General features: G+C 46.8%; 1 protein-coding gene across 2 annotated transcripts in view; it reads right to left on the reverse strand.

Moving 5' to 3' along the window:
• LOC135541266 (constitutive coactivator of PPAR-gamma-like protein 1 homolog) overlaps positions 1–21,197 on the reverse strand; it is a 76,480-nt gene that overhangs the window by 52,154 nt on the left and 3,129 nt on the right. For both annotated transcript variants that reach the window (XM_064967377.1, XM_064967376.1), the window contains exons 2-7: positions 12,480–12,726; positions 11,541–11,623; positions 7,222–7,350; positions 6,518–6,608; positions 5,021–5,136; positions 4,416–4,741 (exon numbers count right to left, since the gene is read on the reverse strand). In XM_064967377.1, the coding sequence (XP_064823449.1) occupies positions 4,416–4,741; positions 5,021–5,136; positions 6,518–6,608; positions 7,222–7,350; positions 11,541–11,623; positions 12,480–12,726 (992 nt within the window). The remainder of the gene's footprint in view (positions 1–4,415; positions 4,742–5,020; positions 5,137–6,517; positions 6,609–7,221; positions 7,351–11,540; positions 11,624–12,479; positions 12,727–21,197) is intronic.

Below are 21,197 nucleotides of genomic sequence, written 5' to 3' on the forward strand. Positions count from 1 at the left end.
CCCATTAGTTTTCTATTTCTAATAAAATCTCATTTGATTTGTCACATGCACCAACAGGTGTAGACCTTACAGTGAAATGCTGAATACAACAGGTGTAGTAGATCTTACAGTAAAATGCTGAATACAACAGGTGGAGGCTATATACAGGGGGTACCGGTACAGAGTCAATGTGGAGGTTATATACAGGGGGTACCGGTACAGAGTCAATGTGGAGGCTATATACAGGGTGTACCGGTAGAGAGTCAATGTGGAGGCTATATACAGGGGGTTACCGGTACAGAGTCAATGTGGAGGCTATATACAGAGGGTACCGGAACAGAGTCAATGTGGAGGCTATATACAGGGGGTACCGGTACAGAGTCAATGTGGAGGCTATATACAGGGGGTACTGGTACAGAGTCAAGGTGGAGGCTATATACAGGGGGTACTGGTACAGAGTCAATGTGGAGGCTATATACAGGGGGTACTGGTACAGAGTCAATGTGGAGGCTATATACAGGGGGTACCGGTACAGCGTCAATGTGGAGCTATATACAGGGGTACCGGTACAGAGTCAATGTGGAGGCTATATACAGGGGGTACCGGTACAGAGTCAATGTGGAGGCTATATACAGGGGGTACCAGTACAGAGTCAATGTGGAGGCTATATACAGTGGTCAATGTGGAGGCCGGTACAGAGTCAATGTGGAGGCTATATACAGAGGGTACCGGTACAGAGTCAATGTGGAGGCTATATACAGGGGGTACCGGTACAGAGTCAATGTGGAGGTACAGAGTCAATGTGGAGCTATATACAGGGGTACCGGTACAGAGTCAATGTGGAGGCTATATACAGGGGGTACTAGTACAGAGTCAATGTGGAGGCTATATACAGGGGGTACTGGTACAGAGTCAATGTGGAGGCTATATACAGGGGGTACCGGTACAGAGTCAATGTGGAGGCTATATACAGGGGGTACCGGTACAGAGTCAATGTGGAGGCTATATACAGGGGGTACCGGTACAGAGTCAATGTGGAGGCTATATACAGGGGGTACTGGTACAGAGTCAAGGTGGAGGCTATATACAGGGGGTACTGGTACAGAGTCAATGTGGAGGCTATATACAGGGGGTACTGGTACAGAGTCAATGTGTGGAGGCTATATACAGGGGTACCGGTACAGAGTCAATGTGGAGGCTATATACAGGGGGTACCGGTACAGAGTCAATGTGGAGGCTATATACAGGGGGTACCAGTACAGAGTCAATGTGGAGGCTATATACAGTGGGTACCGGTACAGAGTCAATGTGGAGGCTATATACAGGGGTACCGGTACAGAGTCAATGTGGAGGCTATATACAGGGGGTATTCAGATTCACATTCAGTAGAAAGTGTAATGGAGCATTTGCTGTGAACTTTGACCTAATGGGAAGGAAAGTACTAAAGTGTCGCAAAAGATTCAGGTGCTTGAAGGCGCGTTCGAGTGTTCCAATCAGCCCCAGATGAACATGGATGGCCCGGTTGGAATGCTATTCGATCTGTATGATCATAACATCCTGAAGATTGATTCTGCACTTAGTTTGACCAGTTTCGTCGACCTGTAATATGTAATTTGGAAGTTTTGATGCAAAGTTATCCTGGACCAGAAGTCATTTTTTGGGCATTTGAGCTGAAAGTGGTAGCAAATGCTGCTACTTGGACACTAGAATTGAACATTATGAAACAAAACGATTTATTGTTGACTCCTTGCACTACATTCTGATGAAAGATCATCAAAGGTAAGGGAATATTTATGTTGTAATTTTGTGTTTCTGTTGACTCCAACATGGCGGAGAAATATTGTTACGTCTGAGCGCCGTCTCAGATTATTGCAATGTTAGGCTTTTTCCGTAACGTTAAAAAAAAATCTGACACAGCGGTTGCATTAAGAACCAGTGTATCTTTCTAACTATATGTAGAACATGTATCTTTAGTCAAAGTTTATGACGAGTATTTCTGTTATCTGGTGGAGCTATCTATAATTCCTCTGGACATTTTGGAGAATTTTCTGAACATGGCGTCAATGTAAACCGAGATTTATGGATATAAAATGCATATTATCGAAACAAAACATACATGTACTGTGTAACATGTCAAATGTCTGTCATCTGATTAAGATTTTCAAGAGGTTAGTGAATTATTTTTTTTAATCCTGCTTTTGTCATTTTATCTTTTGTGGTACAAAATGGCTACTGTTTTTCTTTGGTTTGGTGGTGGTCTAACATAAATATATGTTGTGTTTTCGCCGTAAAACATTTTTAAAAATCTGACACGCTGGGTAGATGAACAAGGTGTTTATCTTTCATTTGAGGTATTGGTCTTGTTAATGTGTGGAGGTTAAATATTTCGAAGAATATTTTTGCATTCCCTGCGCCACCGTTTCAGCTGAACGGGGGGTGGAGTGCCTGTAGGGGAACCCATAGGCTTAAGAAGTTTCAGAACAAATTCTTTTTTACAATGACAGCCTACCCTGGCCAAATACAGACGATGCTGGGCCATTTGTGTGCCGCCCCATGGGACCAATCACGACTGGATGTGCTTCAGCCTGTATTCGAACCAGGGACTGTAGTGACGCCTCTTGCACTGAAATGCTGTGCCTTAGACCACTGCGCCACTCGGGAGCCCCAGTTAGTTAAGCCATCTGTCAAGCAATGGGTGGGTTGTGCCTTGATCCTACTGCTACGATAGGATAGAGCTATAACTCTGCTCCCTTTCACATCTCCCTCCTCTGCTCATATCACTTGCTGCCGTTTACTGCTACTAGCTCAATGGTGATGACATTTGCTACCAAGCCATGAATGTGCATAATATCTAACAAGTAGAGCAAGCGTAGGATAAAAAAATGAAAACGACGTTGTGTCTGAATGACTCAAATCTGCCAATAGTTTGAGAAGTGAGAATGCACACACGCTGATCTACAGCTGTCTTGGTCCATAAACATTCAGGAAGACGTCCCTCTTAGGTAGCTAAACCTATTGCCAACCTCCATTTAGGCCTTTTAAAAAACACTTTCTTCTTTCCCAATTACGACAATCATCTAATACGACTATCAACAGCCAATTTATGGATACAATTGCGTATGGTCAGATCAACACACCAGTAAATAGCTAACATTGGACTGCGAGTCAGATGGCTCATTGCCGAAAATGGTGCATGTTCAAAATGATATGCAGCTAACGTTAGCTAGCTACATTGGCTATTAGCTCCTATCATATCTTAGCACCATGTTTATCTAGCCAGCTAGCTAGCATAGTAGCGAATATACCTAGATAACACCACAAATGAAAGCGTTAGTCATTGTAATATTTGCTAACAGGTCACATAGACATATGCTTAGCTACAATTGCTAGATAAACATGGTGCTAAGATATCAGATAGGAGCACGTTGAAACAAGCCTTATTGTAAAGTGAATTAACTCAACTAAAAGGATTTTGATTTGTCACTATCAATTCATCAATACTGCACCTTTCTGTTGGAGAATGAGCTAGCTAGCTGCTGATTTCCCCAGCCAGACATTCTCTGCATCGTGCTCATGGCTCAGGTGGTGAGTGGCGGCTGGCGAGGAACTAGTCGGCTGGGTCGACAGCGAAGGGCCAGAATAAACCCAATATATCGTCTCGGACAATTATCAGTCGTTCTCTTGTAAAAAATATGTTTGTGTTTTTAGATATAGCCTACAGATCAGCTAATGAACATTTTAGTATGTACGGAACCAACCTGGCAACAGGCAGTGTAACGGAACCAACCTGGCAACAGGCAGTGTAACGGAACCGCCCTGGCAACAGGCAGTGTAACGGAACCGCCCTGGCAACAGGCAGTGTAACGGAACCGCCCTGGCAACAGGCAGTGTAACGGAACCGCCCTGGCAACAGGCAGTGTAACGGAACCAACCTGGCAACAGGCAGTGTAACGGAACCAACCTGGCAACAGGCAGTGTAACGGAACCAACCTGGCAACAGGCAGTGTAACGGAACCAACCTGGCAACAGGCAGTGTAACGGAACCAACCTGGCAACAGGCAGTGTAACGGAACCGACCTGGCAACAGGCAGTGTAACGGAACCAACCTGGCAACAGGCAGTGTAACGGAACCGACCTGGCAACAGGCAGTGTAACGGAACCGACCTGGCAACAGGCAGTGTAACGGAACCGACCTGGCAACAGGCAGTGTAATGGAACCAACCTGGCAACAGGCAGTGTAACGGAACCGACCTGGCAACAGGCAGTGTAACGGAACCGACCTGGCAACAGGCAGTGTAACGGAACCGACCTGGCAACAGGCAGTGTAACAGAACCGACCTGGCAACAGGCAGTGTAACGGAACCGACCTGGCAAGGTAAACGTAACAGCACTGACAAGGCAGTAGGTAATGTAATAGGTACTATAACAAAGCCTACTTGGCAGTGAAGCCTGCGTTGTCCTCGTTCTCTGAGGAGGTGGTGGTGGTGGAGGAGGAGGGGCTGGTGGCGGCCGTGCCCCCCGGGGGAAAAGAGGGGTTGATGGGAGAAGACCTCTCGTAAAGCGGCGTGTGCTTCTCTTTAGGAGGAATGTTGCTGAAGCTGCTTGGCACCTGCTCTGCCAGGGTCTTCCCCACTGCTGACTCCACAGCCAGACCAGAACCACAAGTACCAGGACTGAGACCAGGGTCACCACCAGGACCAGCATGAGCCCCAGCCCCCGGGCCAGGCTCTACGACCGGGGGGGCTGTGTAGGCAGGCTGGACCTGGAGATAAACAACATGTTAGCCTCATCTCACCAACATTAGCTTTCTCTAAAAGGTTTGTTTTTAACTATTAGATAGCAAGATTGTTTGACATGTTTGGCCTCTAATGAAAGCATAACTACACATAACATGTTAATACACCACATGTTTGGGTGAGTAGCTAAGAGCTAAGAGCATGTTTAGAGTGCGTCGCCAAGAACAGTGTGCCACTCTTGAGCTAATTAAGAGGTTTGTTTAGGTCCTGGTCAAAACGAGGTCTCTCCCCCCAGCCAGTCTCACCCCAGGTTTCCCCGACAGGGGAGGAATGTTGAGCGTCTGAGGCAGCGGAGCTGCGTAGTGTGACAGAACTGCTGCTACTGGAGAAACCACAGGTCCTCCTGTCTGGTTTGGTCCAACTGGTGGGGGAAACACACTGTTAACACACACTTAATACAGCGTAACACACACACACACTGACAGGAAGGGAGAAGCGTGAGCACACACACACACTGACAGGAAGGGAGAAGCGTGAGCACACACACACACTGACAGGAAGGGAGATGCGCGAGCACACACACACACACTGACAGGAAGGGAGAAGCGTGAGCACACACACACACTGACAGGAAGGGAGATGCGCGAGCACACACACACACACTGACAGGAAGGGAGATGCGCGAGCACACACGATCTTACAGCTTAACACAGCAGTGTAACTCAACTACATTTGACATTTAAGACAGCAAATACAGAGCTTGAACATTTTTCTGTGGTCATGTGAGGTTCTACACAGGTCCTTTCAGTTCAGTTCAACCTGTTAAAAGGTCTGACAGATGAACCATTCAACGGAGTATCATTCATTAATAATTACAGTCTGCTCCGGGTCAGTGTGGAGTCAGACCAGTCTGCTCCGGGCCAGTGTGGAGTCAGACCAGTCTGCTCCGGGCCAGTGTGGAGTCAGACCAGTCTGCTCCGGGCCAGTGTGGAGTCAGACCAGTCTGCTCCGGGCCAGTGTGGAGTCAGACCAGTCTGCTCCGGGTCAGTGTGGAGTCAGACCAGTCTGCTTCGGGCCAGTGTGGAGTCAGACCAGTCTGCTTCAGGCCAGTGTGGAGTCAGACCAGTCTGCTTCGGGTCAGTGTGGAGTCAGACCAGTCTGCTTCGGGTCAGTGTGGAGTCAGACCAGTCTGCTCCGGGCCAGTGTGGAGTCAGACCAGTCTGCTTCGGGTCAGTGTGGAGTCAGACCAGTCTGCTCCGGGCCAGTGTGGAGTCAGACCAGTCTGCTCCGGGTCAGTGTGGAGTCAGACCAGTCTGCTCCGGGTCAGTGTGGAGTCAGGCCAGTCTGCTCCGGGTCAGTGTGGAGTCAGACCAGTCTGCTCCGGGTCAGTGTGGAGTCAGACCAGTCTGCTCCGGGCCAGACCAGTCTGCTTCGGGTCAGTGTGGAGTCAGGCCAGTCTGCTTCGGGTCAGTGTGGAGTCAGGCCAGTCTGCTCCGGGTCAGTGTGGAGGGATGGACAAGTTTTTACAAAGTTCCAACAAGCCGACTGGCGCCGCAATGCAAGAAGCCTTTCTAAAGCAGCCTATTTGTATGCAAAGGGAATAGCAGCCATTCCAGAGTGCACACAATGCCTGGGAGAGTGGGAGAATCTCTCACATCACAGAGCTACTCTGCTAGTTGGCTCTCTGCCTCAGGTCTCTCTCTGCCTCAGGTCTCTCTCTGCCTCAGGTCTCTCTCTGCCTCAGGTCTCTCTCTGCCTCAGTCTACTGGGCTATAGAGAGAAGGTGAGGTGGGTGAACTTACCTTGGTAAGGTGAGAAGTGTTGAGACTTGCTGGCTGCTGAATAGTACTCCACTGCTTTCTTAAAGCGGACAACTTTGTCATCAGTCCTGGACTGGAATAAGAAACAGTCATGTTAAACTGGACTGGAATAAGAAACAGCCATGTTAAACTGGACTGGAATAGGAAACAGCCATGTTAAACTGGACTGGAATAGGAAACAGCCATGTTAAACTGGACTGGAATAGGAAACAGCCATGTTAAACTGGACTGGAATAGGAAACAGCCATGTTAAACTGGACTAGAATAGGAAACAGCCATGTTAAACTGGACTGGAATAGGAAACAGCCATGTTACTCAGTCAAAAGCAATACATCAACACAAAAGGTTCTTAAATAGTCCTGATATCTCATCCCTCCAGTAATGTATCTGTGAATGTTTGAAGACCCTGCTAGGTGATGCATGTACCTCACTATAGCCCTGTCAGGTGTTCTGTATCTGTGAGTACCTGCGAGTACCTGTGAGTGTCTGAAGATGTCTGCGAGTACCTGTGAGTGTCTGAAGATGTCTGCGAGTACCTGTGAGTGTCTGAAGATGTCTGCGAGTACCTGTGAGTGTCTGAAGATGTCTGCGAGTACCTGTGAGTGTCTGAAGATGTCTGCGAGTACCTGTGAGTTTCTGAAGATGTCTGCGAGTACCTGTGAGTGTCTGAAGATGTCTGCGAGTACCTGTGAGTGTCTGAAGATGTCGTTAGCGATGGCCTCCAGGTCGCTGAAGTCCGTCATGTTTCGAACGTAGTCGGCCACTGCCTTGATCACCACGTCACACGGCGGGAGCACAAGCTGGTGGGCGCGCACCTAGAGGTCAGAGGTTAGAGACAGCCTTGATCACCACGTCACACGGCGGGAGCACTAGCTGGTGGGCGCGCACCTAGAGGTCAGAGGTTAGAGACAGCCTTGATCACCACGTCACACGGCGGGAGCACTAGCTGGTGGGCGCGCACCTAGAGGTCAGAGGTTAGAGACAGCCTTGATCACCACGTCACACGGCGGGAGCACTAGCTGGTGGGCGCGCACCTAGAGGTCAGAGGTTAGAGACAGCCTTGATCACCGCGTCACACGGAGGGAGCACTTGCTCTTGGAATGAGGACGTACAGAAGATGGATCACACGGTGTGAAAATAATAAGCTTTATCAGAAATATTTATCTTCTCTGCCATAAAATGGATCAGTTAATTAGTCCTTTGTTGTGACGTCTTTGGAATTCTTACATGAAAATAATTTGACAATTGAAATATAAAAATGAAAACATGTTGTGGGGAAATGGAATGCTCACTATTAACAATAAGATGTTGTGGTAAAATTTGAAATCGTTTTTTTTTTTCATTGGATAAAAGTAGAGACTCGGAGCTAGAAAATTGTATATCATACACTGCATTTGAGGAACAATGGGAAAGTAATTCTGTTTGAAAGTTGATAAACTTGTAAACCCACTTTTGGAGAAAATGGCCCTTGAATGTTTTGGTACCTACTGGAGAGCTCTTCTTTGTCTACACCCATTCAGCATCGTTCACACCCTCTTAAGCCTTAGCCCCACCCATCTCTTTAAGGATTCACATGTGAGGCCATGTTTTAAACACAGTGAGTATTTTAGTAAACAACCAAAGATTAAGACTAAAAATGATTTAAAAAATTAGATAAGGAAAAACTCCAGGTAAAAATAAACTTTATCTAGTCTTTGGCCTACATCCTTATCTGACTTTGGTGCAGGTCATGTTGTTCTTCACATCATAGTCTCTGGTAAACACACTATATCAAATAAAATAGAAGTTTATTTGTCACATGCACAGGATACAGAAGGTGTAAACGGTACAGTGAAATGGTTATTTGCACAGTATCAATATCAAAAATAAAATGTGTCCAGATACAAATATTTTATATTTATTAGATGAATAAATTGATGGGTCATGTGAAGGAAACGCTATAACCCCCAGACACATCTAGCTAAGTGGATGGGTCACTATTGTCTAGACGTGTTCATGAAATACAATAGATGGCCGTAATCACCCCCAGACACATCTAGCTAAGTGGATGGGTCACTATTGTCTAGACGTGTTCATGAAATACAATAGATGGCCGTAATCACCCCCAGACACATCTAGCTAAGTGGATGGGTCACTATTGTCTAGACGTGTTCAAGAACTACAACATATGGCTGTAATCACCCCTCGCTCGCTGTCCTACCAGTTTCACTCCTGACCAACCCATTCGTACGTGACCCACCCTGAGAGGACAGACATCCGCCTCTTTTGGAGACTGTTCCCCCGTGCCAATTGGGCCGGCTGGGCTCACTCCGAGCAAGAACCAGTCGACCCATCTGTTTCAGTGGATCTCCGATCTCCCGGCGCAGGGCGTGGAACGCCAGGGCAGTGATGACATCACATTACGCGCTGTGACATCAAACACACATTGCGTTTCTCAAACCCTGTTGGCTCCAAAAACCCTCCAACTGAACACCTCTCGAGCGGCATTGGCTGTGGGTAGTCGGGTCTTCACTGCAGGACTGTGCCCCTGTGCCTCGTTATGCACCCAGGTAAACCTCAATGTTGCAGGGGGGCTACCGGGTTGATCCTGCCAGTAGCATTAAGCCGTGCAAATCTTAGTGCACACGGTCAATGAAGTAGCTGTGAATAGCTCATTAAATCAGTTATGGTTTATTTCATTGACTTGGATAACTGTGGCAATTCTAGAGCTAACAAGTGCTGACCTTCAGGGACAGGTGCATTTTTCTGACTCAAAACACATACAGGGTGCTTTCGGGTGACGCTTTTACTGACTCTCCTGGCAACTGACGTCTCTCATTTTAATGTCTGCCCTATCAACTGTCAATGGTAGATTCTGTGCCTACCATGGCGACCACAGGTTTTTATTTTATTTTACCTTTATTTAACCAGGCAAGTCAGTTAAGAACTAATTCTTATTTACAATGACGGCCTGGGAACAGTGGGTTAACTGCCTGTTCAGGGGCAGAACAACAGATTTATACCTTGTCATCTCGGGGGTTTATTCTAGCAACCTTCCGGTTACTGGCCCAACACTAACCACTAGGCTACCCATGCTGAGTAACAGAAAATTGCGGTTCGATTCCAGAGCGAGCCTGAGAAACACGATAACACCACCCACCCTTAGAACACATTCCTGAGGAACACGATAACACCACCCACCCTTAGAACACATTCCTGAGGAACACGATAACACCACCCACCCTTAGAACACATTCCTGAGGAACACGATAACACCACCCACCCTTAGAACACATTCCTGAGGAACACGATAACACCACCCACCCTTAGAACACATTCCTGAGGAACACGATAACACCACCCACCCTTAGAACACATTCCTGAGGAACACGATAACACCACCCACCCTTAGAACACATTCCTGAGGAACACGATAACACCACCCACCCTTAGAACACATTCCTGAGGAACACGATAACACCACCCACCCTTAGAACACATTCCTGAGGAACACGATAACACCACCCACCCTTAGAACACATTCCTGAGGAACACGATAACACCACCCACCCTTAGAACACATTCCTGAGGAACACGATAACACCACCCACCCTTAGAACACATTCCTGAGGAACACGATAACACCACCCACCCTTAGAACACATTCCTGAGGAACACGATAACACCACCCACCCTTAGAACACATTCCTGAGGAACACGATAACACCACCCACCCTTAGAACACATTCCTGAGGAACACGATAACACCACCCACCCTTAGAACACATTCCTGAGAAACACGATAACACCACCCACCCTTAGAACACATTCCTGAGAAACACGATAACACCACCCACCCTTAGAACACATTCCTGAGAAACACGATAACACCACCCACCCTTAGAACACATTCCTGAGGAACACGATAACACCACCCACCCTTAGAACACATTCCTGAGGAACACGATAACACCACCCACCCTTAGAACACATTCCTGAGGAACACGATAACACCACCCACCCTTAGAACACATTCCTGAGGAACACGATAACACCACCCACCCTTAGAACACATTCCTGAGGAACACGATAACACCACCCACCCTTAGAACACATTCCTGAGGAACACGATAACACCACCCACCCTTAGAACACATTCCTGAGGAACACGATAACACCACCCACCCTTAGAACACATTCCTGAGAAACAGCATATCGAAGAAAGACACCCTGTTATTGGAATAAGTACACTTCAAATCGTTTAACGAGGATCGATTACTGATGTTTAAAAACATTTTTTTACAGTGGTCAGAAAACTTCTGATAGTGTATTTAATTCTGTTTTAACAGTCAAATTTGACTGCCTGTTGTGTCCATCTGTGTGACATAACGTCCCACTGCCTTGTTCAGGGTCAGAACGACAGATTTCTACCTTGTCAGCTCGGGGATTTGATCCAGCAACCTTTCGGTTACTAGTCCAATCCACTAGGCTAGCTGGTGGTGATGTCACACCAGAGGACAGATTCAAGGCACCAATGAAATGCTTCATTAAATTGGGTTGTTTAGACTTTTTGCAACTACTGTATATGTTTTTATGCTTTAATTTGAGAATAAATGTTTGTTTTTTTTCCACTTTTGCTTTGGTCACATGTTAACTAGTCAACAACAGTTTGAACAGATAACATCCAACAGACATCATTTATAATATTTGAATTTATAATTTTCACATACCCCAGCTGCTACTGGGACTAACATAATGACCACACCATGCATTTCAGGTAAAATAACAACCCAATGTTTATATCCCAGGACAAATTAGCTAGTAACAGCAAGCTAACTAGCTAAATTTCCATAAATCTTTAATGCTTTTCGACCTGTCTCCAAATTAATATAATTGGTTCAGAGTTTGTTTTGATATTTCAACCTGCGTGTCGTGATCGTGTCTGGTGTGGTGGTACAAACTCAACACGGTTTGATCAGCATGTAACAGATTCCCGGGGACTACATTGACCGTCAAGTTAGTTTACCTTGAGCGATGCTAGCGGATGCTCTGGACCCAGGAGACTCCAGTGAAAGGCAGCCAAGTCTTCATCAGGCAGTATGTGGTTACCTGAAGCAGGACAGTTACATGACATCATGAGGCTAACAGAATTAGCACTGACTTAGCAGTGACACTAAATCTCTATGTTAGCAATCAATAGGCTTTATCTGAGTCTGGCAAACCGACCCAAAAGTTACCTTCCTTCTTAGAAGTGTTGTTACCAACCTACATAAAAGTGATGTTAGTTAGCGACCTACCTACACATTATCTCTGTTACCAACTCACCTAAAGTGATGTTAGTTCGCGACCTACCTACATGTTAGCTGTTACCAACTCACCTAAAGTGATGTAGGTAGGTCGCTAACTAACATGTTAGCTGTTACCAACTCACCTAAAGTGATGTTAGTTCGCGACCTACCTACATGTTAGCTGTTACCAACTCACCTAAAGTGATGTAGGTAGGTCGCTAACTAACATGTTAGCTGTTACCAACTCACTTAAAGTGATGTTAGTTAGCGACCTCGCTACATGTTAGCTGTTACCAACTCACCTAAAGTGATGTTAGTTAGCGACCTCGCTACATGTTAGCTGTTACCAACCCACCTAAAGTGATGTTAGTTAGCGACCTACCTACATGTTAGCTGTTACCAACTCACCTAAAGTGATGTTAGTTAGCGACCTCGCTACATGTTAGCTGTTACCAACTCACCTAAAGTAATGTTAGTTAGCGACCTCGCTACATGTTAGCTGTTACCAACCCACCTAAAGTGATGTTAGTTAGCGACCTCGCTACATGTTAGCTCTATTACCAACCCACCTAAAGTGATGTTAGTTAGCGACCTACCTACATGTTAGCTGTTACCAACCCACCTAAAGTGATGTTAGTTAGCGACCTCGCTACACGTTAGCTCTGTTACCAACCCACCTAAAAGTGAAGCGAAGATAACGAAGCGGTTGGGGTTGAGGTCCAGTTGTTTGGCCACTTCATGCATCAGGTACTGGGAGGTGGTCAGGCTCTTCCCATTGCGACTCAGCTTCAGGGCGTGGGCAGAGAAGTAGTAGGGGATGTTACACAGCGCATAGTCTGAGTCGTACGCCACCAGGCCGTGGAACCCGTTCTCCCTGCACAGAGATATCACCTCCAAGTGATGATCCTCGATACTCTGGACAACCTGGAAACACACACACATTATACTGTTACTAACACCACACACTAACTCTAACCATGCAGAACGATACCACCTCCAACCTCACAACACTCACAGGCAGCTCAGTTAAAATTAGAGACAAGTCTAAACACAATAATAATATATAATAGCATATACCATATAGCAGACGGCTTTATCCAAAGCGACTCGCATTAGGCTATATCCATGAGCGATGATCCGTGCATTCGTTTTACATCATGGAGTTGCAACCGCTATTGCTTTACCAACTGAGCTAGGACCACACACTGACATAGTACTATCAGCAGTCTGGGTAGAGCGAGGAACATTCAGGCAGGATGACTGCCGCAGCCCAGAGGCTACAGTACGTCGGCAGAGTATTATAATACTCGTCAGTGTTGTGAATTATATCCACGAGCGATGGTACGATTACAGTGTGGATCCTGGAATACCATTGCCAACATCAACAGTTACACATGGACACGTTCCTGTATTCATAAAAGCAGATTGTGGTCTGGTGATTGTAATGTGATTCTCATCGAAATCACTGTAGATTATGTAGGGCAGACCGTTAATTCTCCTCCACCAAACTTAACATTTGGCACTATGCATTGGCATCAGCCAAACCCAGATTTGTCCCATCGGGACTGCCAGAAGGTGAAGCGTGATTCATCACTCCAGACAACGCGTTTCCACTGCCCCAGTGTCCAATGGCGGCGAGCTTTACACCACTCCAGCCGACGCTTAGCATTGCGCATGGTGATCTTGTGTGCGGCTGCTCGGCCATGGAAACCCATTTCATGAAGCTCCCGACGAACAGTTCTTGTGCTGACGTTGGTTCCAGGGTCAGTTGGGAAGTCAGTAGTGAATGTCGCAACCGAGGACAGACAATTTGTACACACTCCGCGGTCCCATTCTGTGAGCTTACGTGGCCTACCACTCCACGGTCCCATTCTGTGAGCTTACGTGGCCTACAACTCCGCGGTCCCATTCTGTGAGCTTACGTGGCCTACAACTCCGCGGTCCCATTCTGTGAGCTTACGTGGCCTACCACTCCGCGGTCCCATTCTGTGAGCTTAGGGGGCCTACCACTCCGCGGTCCCATTCTGTGAGCTTAGGGGGCCTACCACTCCGCGGTCCCATTCTGTGAGCTTAGGGGGCCTACCACTCCGCGGTCCCATTCTGTGAGCTTAGGGGGCCTACCACTCCGCGGTCCCATTCTGTGAGTTTAGGGGGCCTACCACTCCGCGGTCCCATTCTGTGAGCTTAGGGGGCCTACCACTCCGCGGTCCCATTCTGTGAGCTTAGGGGGCCTACCACTCCGCGGTCCCATTCTGTGAGTTTAGGGGGCCTACCACTCCGCGGTCCCATTCTGTGAGTTTAGGGGGCCTACCACTCCGCGGTCCCATTCTGTGAGTTTAGGGGGCCTAATACTCTACGGTCCCATTCTGTGAGCTTAGGGGGCCTACCACTCCGCGGTCCCATTCTGTGAGCTTACGTGGCCTACCACTTCACGGCTGAACCGTTGTTGACCTAGATGTTCTCACTTCACAATAACAAGATTTAGTTGACCGGGGCAACTCTAGCAGGGTAGAAACTTGAAGAACGGACTTGTTGCAAAGGTGGCATCCTATGAAGGTGCCACATTGAAAATCACTGAGCTCTTCAGTAAGGCCATTCTACTTACAATGTTTGTCTATGGAGATTGCATGGCGGTGCACACAATTTTAAACACCTGTTAGCAACGGGTGTGGCTGAAATTGCCAAATCTACTAATTTGTATGTGTGTGTACACACACTACTGTTCAAAAGTTTAGGGTCACTTAGAAATGTCCTTGTTCTTGAAAGAAAATCACATTTTTGGTCCTTTAAAATAACATAAAATTGATCAGAAATACAGTGTAGACATTGTTAGTGTTGTAAATGACTATTGTAGCTGGAAGCGTCTGATTTTTAATGGAATATCTACATAGGACTACAGAGACCCATTATCAGCAACCATCACTCCTGTGTTCCAATGGCACGTTGTGTTAGCTAATCCACGTTTATCATTTTAAAAGGCTAATTGATCATTAGAAAACCATTTAGCAATTATGTTAGCACAGCTGAAAACTGTTGTTCTCATTAAAGAAGCAATAAAACTGGCCTTCTTTAGACTAGTTGAGTATCTGGAGCATCAGCATTTGTGGGTTTGATTACAAGGCTCAAAATGGCCAGAAACAAAGACCTTTCTTCTGAAACTCGTCAGTCTATTCTTGTTCTGAGAAATGAAGGCTATTCCATGTGAGAAATTGCCAAGAAACTGAAGATCTCATTCAACGCTGTGTACTACTCCCTTCACAGAACAACACAAGCGGTCTCTAACCAGAATAGAAAGAGGAGTGGGAGGCCGCAGTGCACAACTGAGCACGAGGACAAGTACATTAGTGTGTTGAGTTTGAGAAACAGACACCTCACAAGTCCTCAACTGGCAGCTTCATTAAATACCCTCAAAACACCAGTCTCAACGTCAACAGTGAAGAGGTGACTCTGGGATGCTGGCCTTCAAGGGAGAGTTGAAAAGAAAAAGCCATATCTCAGACTGGCCATTAAAAAGAAAAGATTAAGATTGGCAAAAGAACACAGACACTGGACAGAGGAAGATTGGCAAAAAGTGTTATGGACAGATTAATCTAAGTTTGAGGTGTTCGGATCACAAAGAAGAACATTCGTGAGACGCAGAAAAAATGTAAAGATATTGGAGTGCTTGACGCCATCTGTTAAGCATGGTGGAGGCAATGTGATGGTCTGGTGGAGGCAATGTGATGGTCTGGTGGAGGCAATGTGATGGTCTGGTGGAGGCAATGTGATGGTCTGGTGGAGGCAATGTGATGGTCTGGTGGAGGCAATGTGATGGTCTGGTGGAGGCAATGTGATGGTCTGGTGGAGGCAATGTGATGGTCTGGTGGAGGCAATGTGATGGTCTGGTGGTGGTAAAGTGGGAGATAAGTAAAGGGTAAAAGGGATCTTGAAGAAGGAAGGCTATCACTCCATTTGCAACACCATGTCATACCCTGTGGATGGCGCTTAATTGGAGCCAATTTCCTCCTACAACCGAACAATGACCCAAAGCACAGCTCCAAACTATATAAGAACTATTGAACCTTGATGAAACCAAAGTTTAAAGGACACAATTATTTAAATTAAAAATAATTATTTATAACCTTGTCAATATCTTGAATATATTTCCTAATCATTTTGCAACTCATTACATGTATGTTTTCATGGAAAACAAAGATTTTTACGTGACCCCAAACTTTTGAACGGTAGTGTATACATTCAAACATACAGTACCAGTCAAAAGTTTGGAAACACCTTCTCATTCTTAGCTTTTTATTTAATTTACTACTTTCTACATTGTAGAATAATAGTGAAGACATCAAAACTATGAAATAACACATATGGAATCATGCAGTAACCAATTTTTATTTTATTTTTTTACCTTTATTTAACTAGACAAGTCAGTTAAGAACAAATTCTTATTTTCAATGACGGCCTAGGAACAGTGGGTTAACTGCCTGTTCAGGGGCAGAACGACAGTTGTACCTTGTCAGCTCAGGGATTCGAACTTGCAACCTTTTGGTTACTAGTCCAACGCTCTAACCACTAGGCTACCCTGCAGTAACCAATAAAGTGTTAAACAAATCAAAATATATTTTATATTTGAGATTCTTCAAAGTAGACACGCTTTGCCTTTATGACAGCTTTGAATGAGAACCAGTTTGGATTTAAGTATAATTGTTGTATGACTGAAGCCTTTAGTGAGGTCTGACGCTTTAATATTTAATAATTTCTGCCCTCCGAATTAATATTCATTATATAAATATGCCTGTTTAATTTTGTCTGACTTGTTCAGTGTATGCAGGTTTATAAGGTCACCTGGGATATGACTACAGAATTTGAGGGTGATTTTTTCACAGAGAGACAGGTGTTGACCTTTCCATGGTCGCAAAATCTTATGTAATTTGGCTTTCTATAAAAATGTATTGTATTGAATTTCTCATTCTTTCAGGATATGAATACCGAATATGGCCACTACACCGTCGCACCATTTTATTGGTAGAATACACAGTCATGTAAAAGTTGTATTTTTTTAGCGATCCAATACATAATATTTGAAAGAAAACATGAATCAACAATGACACTTGTTTTTAAGCCCTGGGTTTCTATCCCCTTGATATTGTTGAATCTGATTTTGAGAGCTAACATTTAGACATAATAAATAAATATGCCGATAAAGAACAGCCGTGTTTTACTCCTCTTGGAAATGCAATACTTTCTGAGATGTAGCCATTATTTACTATTTTACACCTCTGGCTACTATACATCCCATTTCATAAGAGATTCTCCATAATTAAAATAGTCCAGGCATTTATATATAAACTCCAGTTGTACTTCATCCAAGGCCTTTTCAAAGTCATCTTTGAATACCAGGCCTGGTTTTCCCAGAGTTTTCATAGTGTTCTGTTGTTTCCAGTACTTGTCTTATATGATCTACAATGTATCGTCCATGTAAGAATAAAAAAAAATGTCTGATTAGAATGAATAACATCTGACAATACCTTTTTAATTCTATGCGATATGCATTTTGCAAGGATTTTGTCATCACAACACTGAAGAGTAAGGTGTCTCCAGTTTTTTTTTTAGGTGGACTGGATTCTTTATACTTAAATTTACCACCTGGGTCCTGTTTCAGTAATAGTGAAATCAGACTTTCTTGCTGAGTATCTGATAGTCTTCTATTTTTATAGGAGTGGTTAAAACAAGTTAATATTGGACCTTTGAGTACATAGAAAATATTTGATAGACCTCAACTGGTATGCCATGGAAGGCTTTAATTGCATCTAGAAGTTCCTCCTCTGTATTTGGGCCTTCACATGAGTCTTTCTGTACAGCTGTTACTAGAATAAAATCCTGACAATTAACTTCAGTTAGTGGAAATAAAGGAGACTGAAAACATAATTAAAGTACTTGGCTTCCTCTTTCAGATATCATTTAGTGAATTATGGACGATGTCGTCATTTGTAACAAGTTCCTGTAAATTATGTTTTGTTGAAGTTTTAAAAATTGGTGCATTTTCCCGATATCCCATCCAGTTTGCTTCATTTTAATAATATTGATCTTTCTTGAATAAGTTCCTCCATTTCTTTTTGTTTTTCCTTTAACTTATTCTGTGCCTCTATAGTACTGTTTTTATTGCTATCTATCTATCTGTACGGTTAGTTCCTTTATTTCCTTTGTTAATATGGACTCTTTTGATCTAAATTGTTTTTGTTTTATGGATGAGTATTGAATTGCAGGGCCTCTAAAGGCACACTTAAAAGTGTCCCATACAATACGGGGATCTACTATGTTTTGTAGGAAAAATTCCGTTATAAATTCTTCTGTCCTGGTTAAAAAAAAGTTATTGTTCAATAGGCTTTGATAAAATGTCCAATATACTCGCCCACGTGGAAATTCTGTAAGAGTGAAGTGTTTACCAATTATTTGATGTTCCATCTGTCCCCTATCAACACTCTTAACTTTTGGTGTCAGAGAAAATGAGTAGTCAAGACGACTAGCAAGATTGAGCCTCCGCCATGTCTGGCTCTTTGCTACAGCAAGGCCTTCATAATAATGTAGTCTGGCTCTTCACTACAGCAAGGCCTTCATAATAATGTAGTCTGGAGCTTCACTACAACAAGGCCTTCGTAATAATGTAGTCTGGCTCTTCACTACAGCAAGGCCTTCATAATACTGTAGTCTGGCTCTTCACTACAACAAGGCCTTCATAATAATGTAGTCTGGCTCTTCACTACAACAAGGCCTTCATAATAATGCAGTCTGGCTCTTCACTACAACAAGGCCTTCATAATAATGTAGTCTGGCTCTTCACTACAACAAGGCCTTCATAATACTGTAGTCTGGCTCTTCACTACAACAAGGCCTTCATAATAATGTAGTCTGGCTCTTCACTACAACAAGGCCTTCGTAATACTGTAGTCTGGCTCTTCACTACAACAAGGCCTTCATAATAATGTAGTCTGGCTCTTCACTACAACAAGGCCTTCATAATACTGTAGTCTGGCTCTTCACTACAGCAAGGCCTTCATAATAATGTAGTCTGGCTCTTTAATCTATCAAGAGAGAGACAGAGTGGGAGGGAGGTACGCTGAGAGGCAGGGAGGGAGGTACGCTGAGAGGCAGGGAGGGAGGTACGCTGAGAGGCAGGTACGCTGAGAGGCAGGAACGCTGAGAGGCAGGAACGCTGAGAGGCAGGTACGCTGAGAGGCAGGTACGCTGAGAGGCAGGTACGCTGAGTGGCAGGGAGGGAGGTACGCTGAGAGGCAGGTACGCTGAGAGGCAGGGAGTGAGGGAAGCTGAGAGGCAGGTAAACTGAGAGGCAGGGAGGGAGGTACGCTGAGAGGCAGGGAGGGAGGTACGCTGAGAGGCAGGGTGGGAGGTACGCTGAGAGGCAGGGAGGGAGGTACGCTGAGAGGCAGGTACGCTGAGAGGCAGGGAGGGAGGTACGCTGAGAGGCAGGTACGCTGAGAGGCAGGTACGCTGAGAGGCAGGTACGCTGAGAGGCAGGTACGCTGAGAGGCAGGTACGCTGAGAGGCAGGGAGGGAGGTACGCTGAGAGGCAGGGAGGGAGGGACGCTGAGAGGGAGGGAGGGAGGTACGCTGAGAGGCAGGTACGCTGAGAGGCAGGGAGGGAGGTACGCTGAGAGGCAGGTACGCTGAGAGGCAGGGAGGGAGGTACGCTGAGAGGCAGGGAGGGAGGTACGCTGAGAGGCAGGGAGGGAGGTTACTAGTCCAACGCTCTAACCGCTGAGAGGGAGAGCCCTCCTTGTAAAATGAGAGGCAGGGAGGGAGTTAAAATGAGAGGCAGGGAGGGAGTTAAAATGAGAGGCAGGGAGGGAGGTAAACTGAGAGGCAGGGAGGGAGGTAAACTGAGAGGCAGGGAGGGAGGTAAACTGAGAGGCAGGGAGGGAGGTAAACTGAGAGGCAGGGAGGGAGGTACGCTGAGAGGCAGGGAGGGAGGTACGCTGAGAGGCAGGGAGGGAGGTACGCTGAGAGGCAGGGAGGGAGGTACGCTGAGAGGCAGGGAGGGAGGTAAACTGAGAGGCAGGGAGGGAGGTACGCTGAGAGGCAGGGAGGGAGGTAAGCTGAGAGGCAGGGAGGGAGGCACGCTGAGAGGCAGGGAGGGAGGTACGCTGAGAGGCAGGGAGGGAGGTACGCTGAGAGGCAGGGAGGGAGGTACGCTGAGAGGCAGGGAGGGAGGTACGCTGAGAGGCAGGGAGGGAGGTACGCTGAGAGGCAGGGAGGGAGGGAAGCTGAGAGGCAGGGAGGGAGGTACGCTGAGAGGCAGGGAGGGAGGTACGCTGAGAGGCAGGGAGGGAGGTAAGCTGAGAGGCAGGGAGGGAGGCACGCTGAGAGGCAGGGAGGGAGGTACGCTGAGAGGCAGGGAGGGAGGTACGCTGAGAGGCAGGGAGGGAGGTACGCTGAGAGGCAGGGAGGGAGGTACGCTGAGAGGCAGGGAGGGAGGTACGCTGAGAGGCAGGGAGGGAGGGAAGCTGAGAGGCAGGGAGGGAGGTACGCTGAGAGGCAGGGAGGGAGGTTACTAGTCCAACGCTCTTACCGCTGAGAGGGAGAGCCCTCCTTGTAAAATGAGAGGCAGGGAGGGAGTTAAAATGAGAGGCAGGGAGGGAGTTAAAATGAGAGGCAGGGAGGGAGGTAAACTGAGAGGCAGGGAGGGAGGTACGCTGAGAGGCAGGGAGGGAGGTAAACTGAGAGGCAGGGAGGGAGGTACGCTGAGAGGCAGGGAGGGAGGTAAACTGAGAGGCAGGGAGGGAGGTACGCTGAGAGGCAGGGAGGGAGGTAAGCTGAGAGGCAGGGAGGGAGGCACGCTGAGAGGCAGGGAGGGAGGCACGCTGAGAGGCAGGGAGGGAGGCACGCTGAGAGGCAGGGAGGGAGGTACGCTGAGAGGCAGGGAGGGAGGTACGCTGAGAGGCAGGGAGGGAGGTACGCTGAGAGGCAGGGAGGGAGGTACGCTGAGAGGCAGGGAGGGAGGTACGCTGAGAGGCAGGGAGGGAGGTACGCTGAGAGGCAGGGAGGGAGGGAAGCTGAGAGGCAGGGAGGGAGGTACGCTGAGAGGCAGGGAGGGAGGTTACTAGTCCAACGCTCTAACCGCTGAGAGGGAGAGCCCTCCTTGTAAAATGAGAGGCAGGGAGGGAGTTAAAATGAGAGGCAGGGAGGGAGTTAAAATGAGAGGCAGGGAGGGAGGTAAACTGAGAGGCAGGGAGGGAGGTAAACTGAGAGGCAGGGAGGGAGGTAAACTGAGAGGCAGGGAGGGAGGTACGCTGAGAGGCAGGGAGGGAGGCACGCTGAGAGGCAGGGAGGGAGGTACGCTGAGAGGCAGGGAGGGAGGTACGCTGAGAGGCAGGGAGGGAGGTACG

The sequence above is a fragment of the Oncorhynchus masou genome, chromosome 6 (genome assembly GCF_036934945.1).
Source record: "Oncorhynchus masou masou isolate Uvic2021 chromosome 6, UVic_Omas_1.1, whole genome shotgun sequence".
NCBI lineage: Eukaryota > Metazoa > Chordata > Actinopteri > Salmoniformes > Salmonidae > Oncorhynchus > Oncorhynchus masou.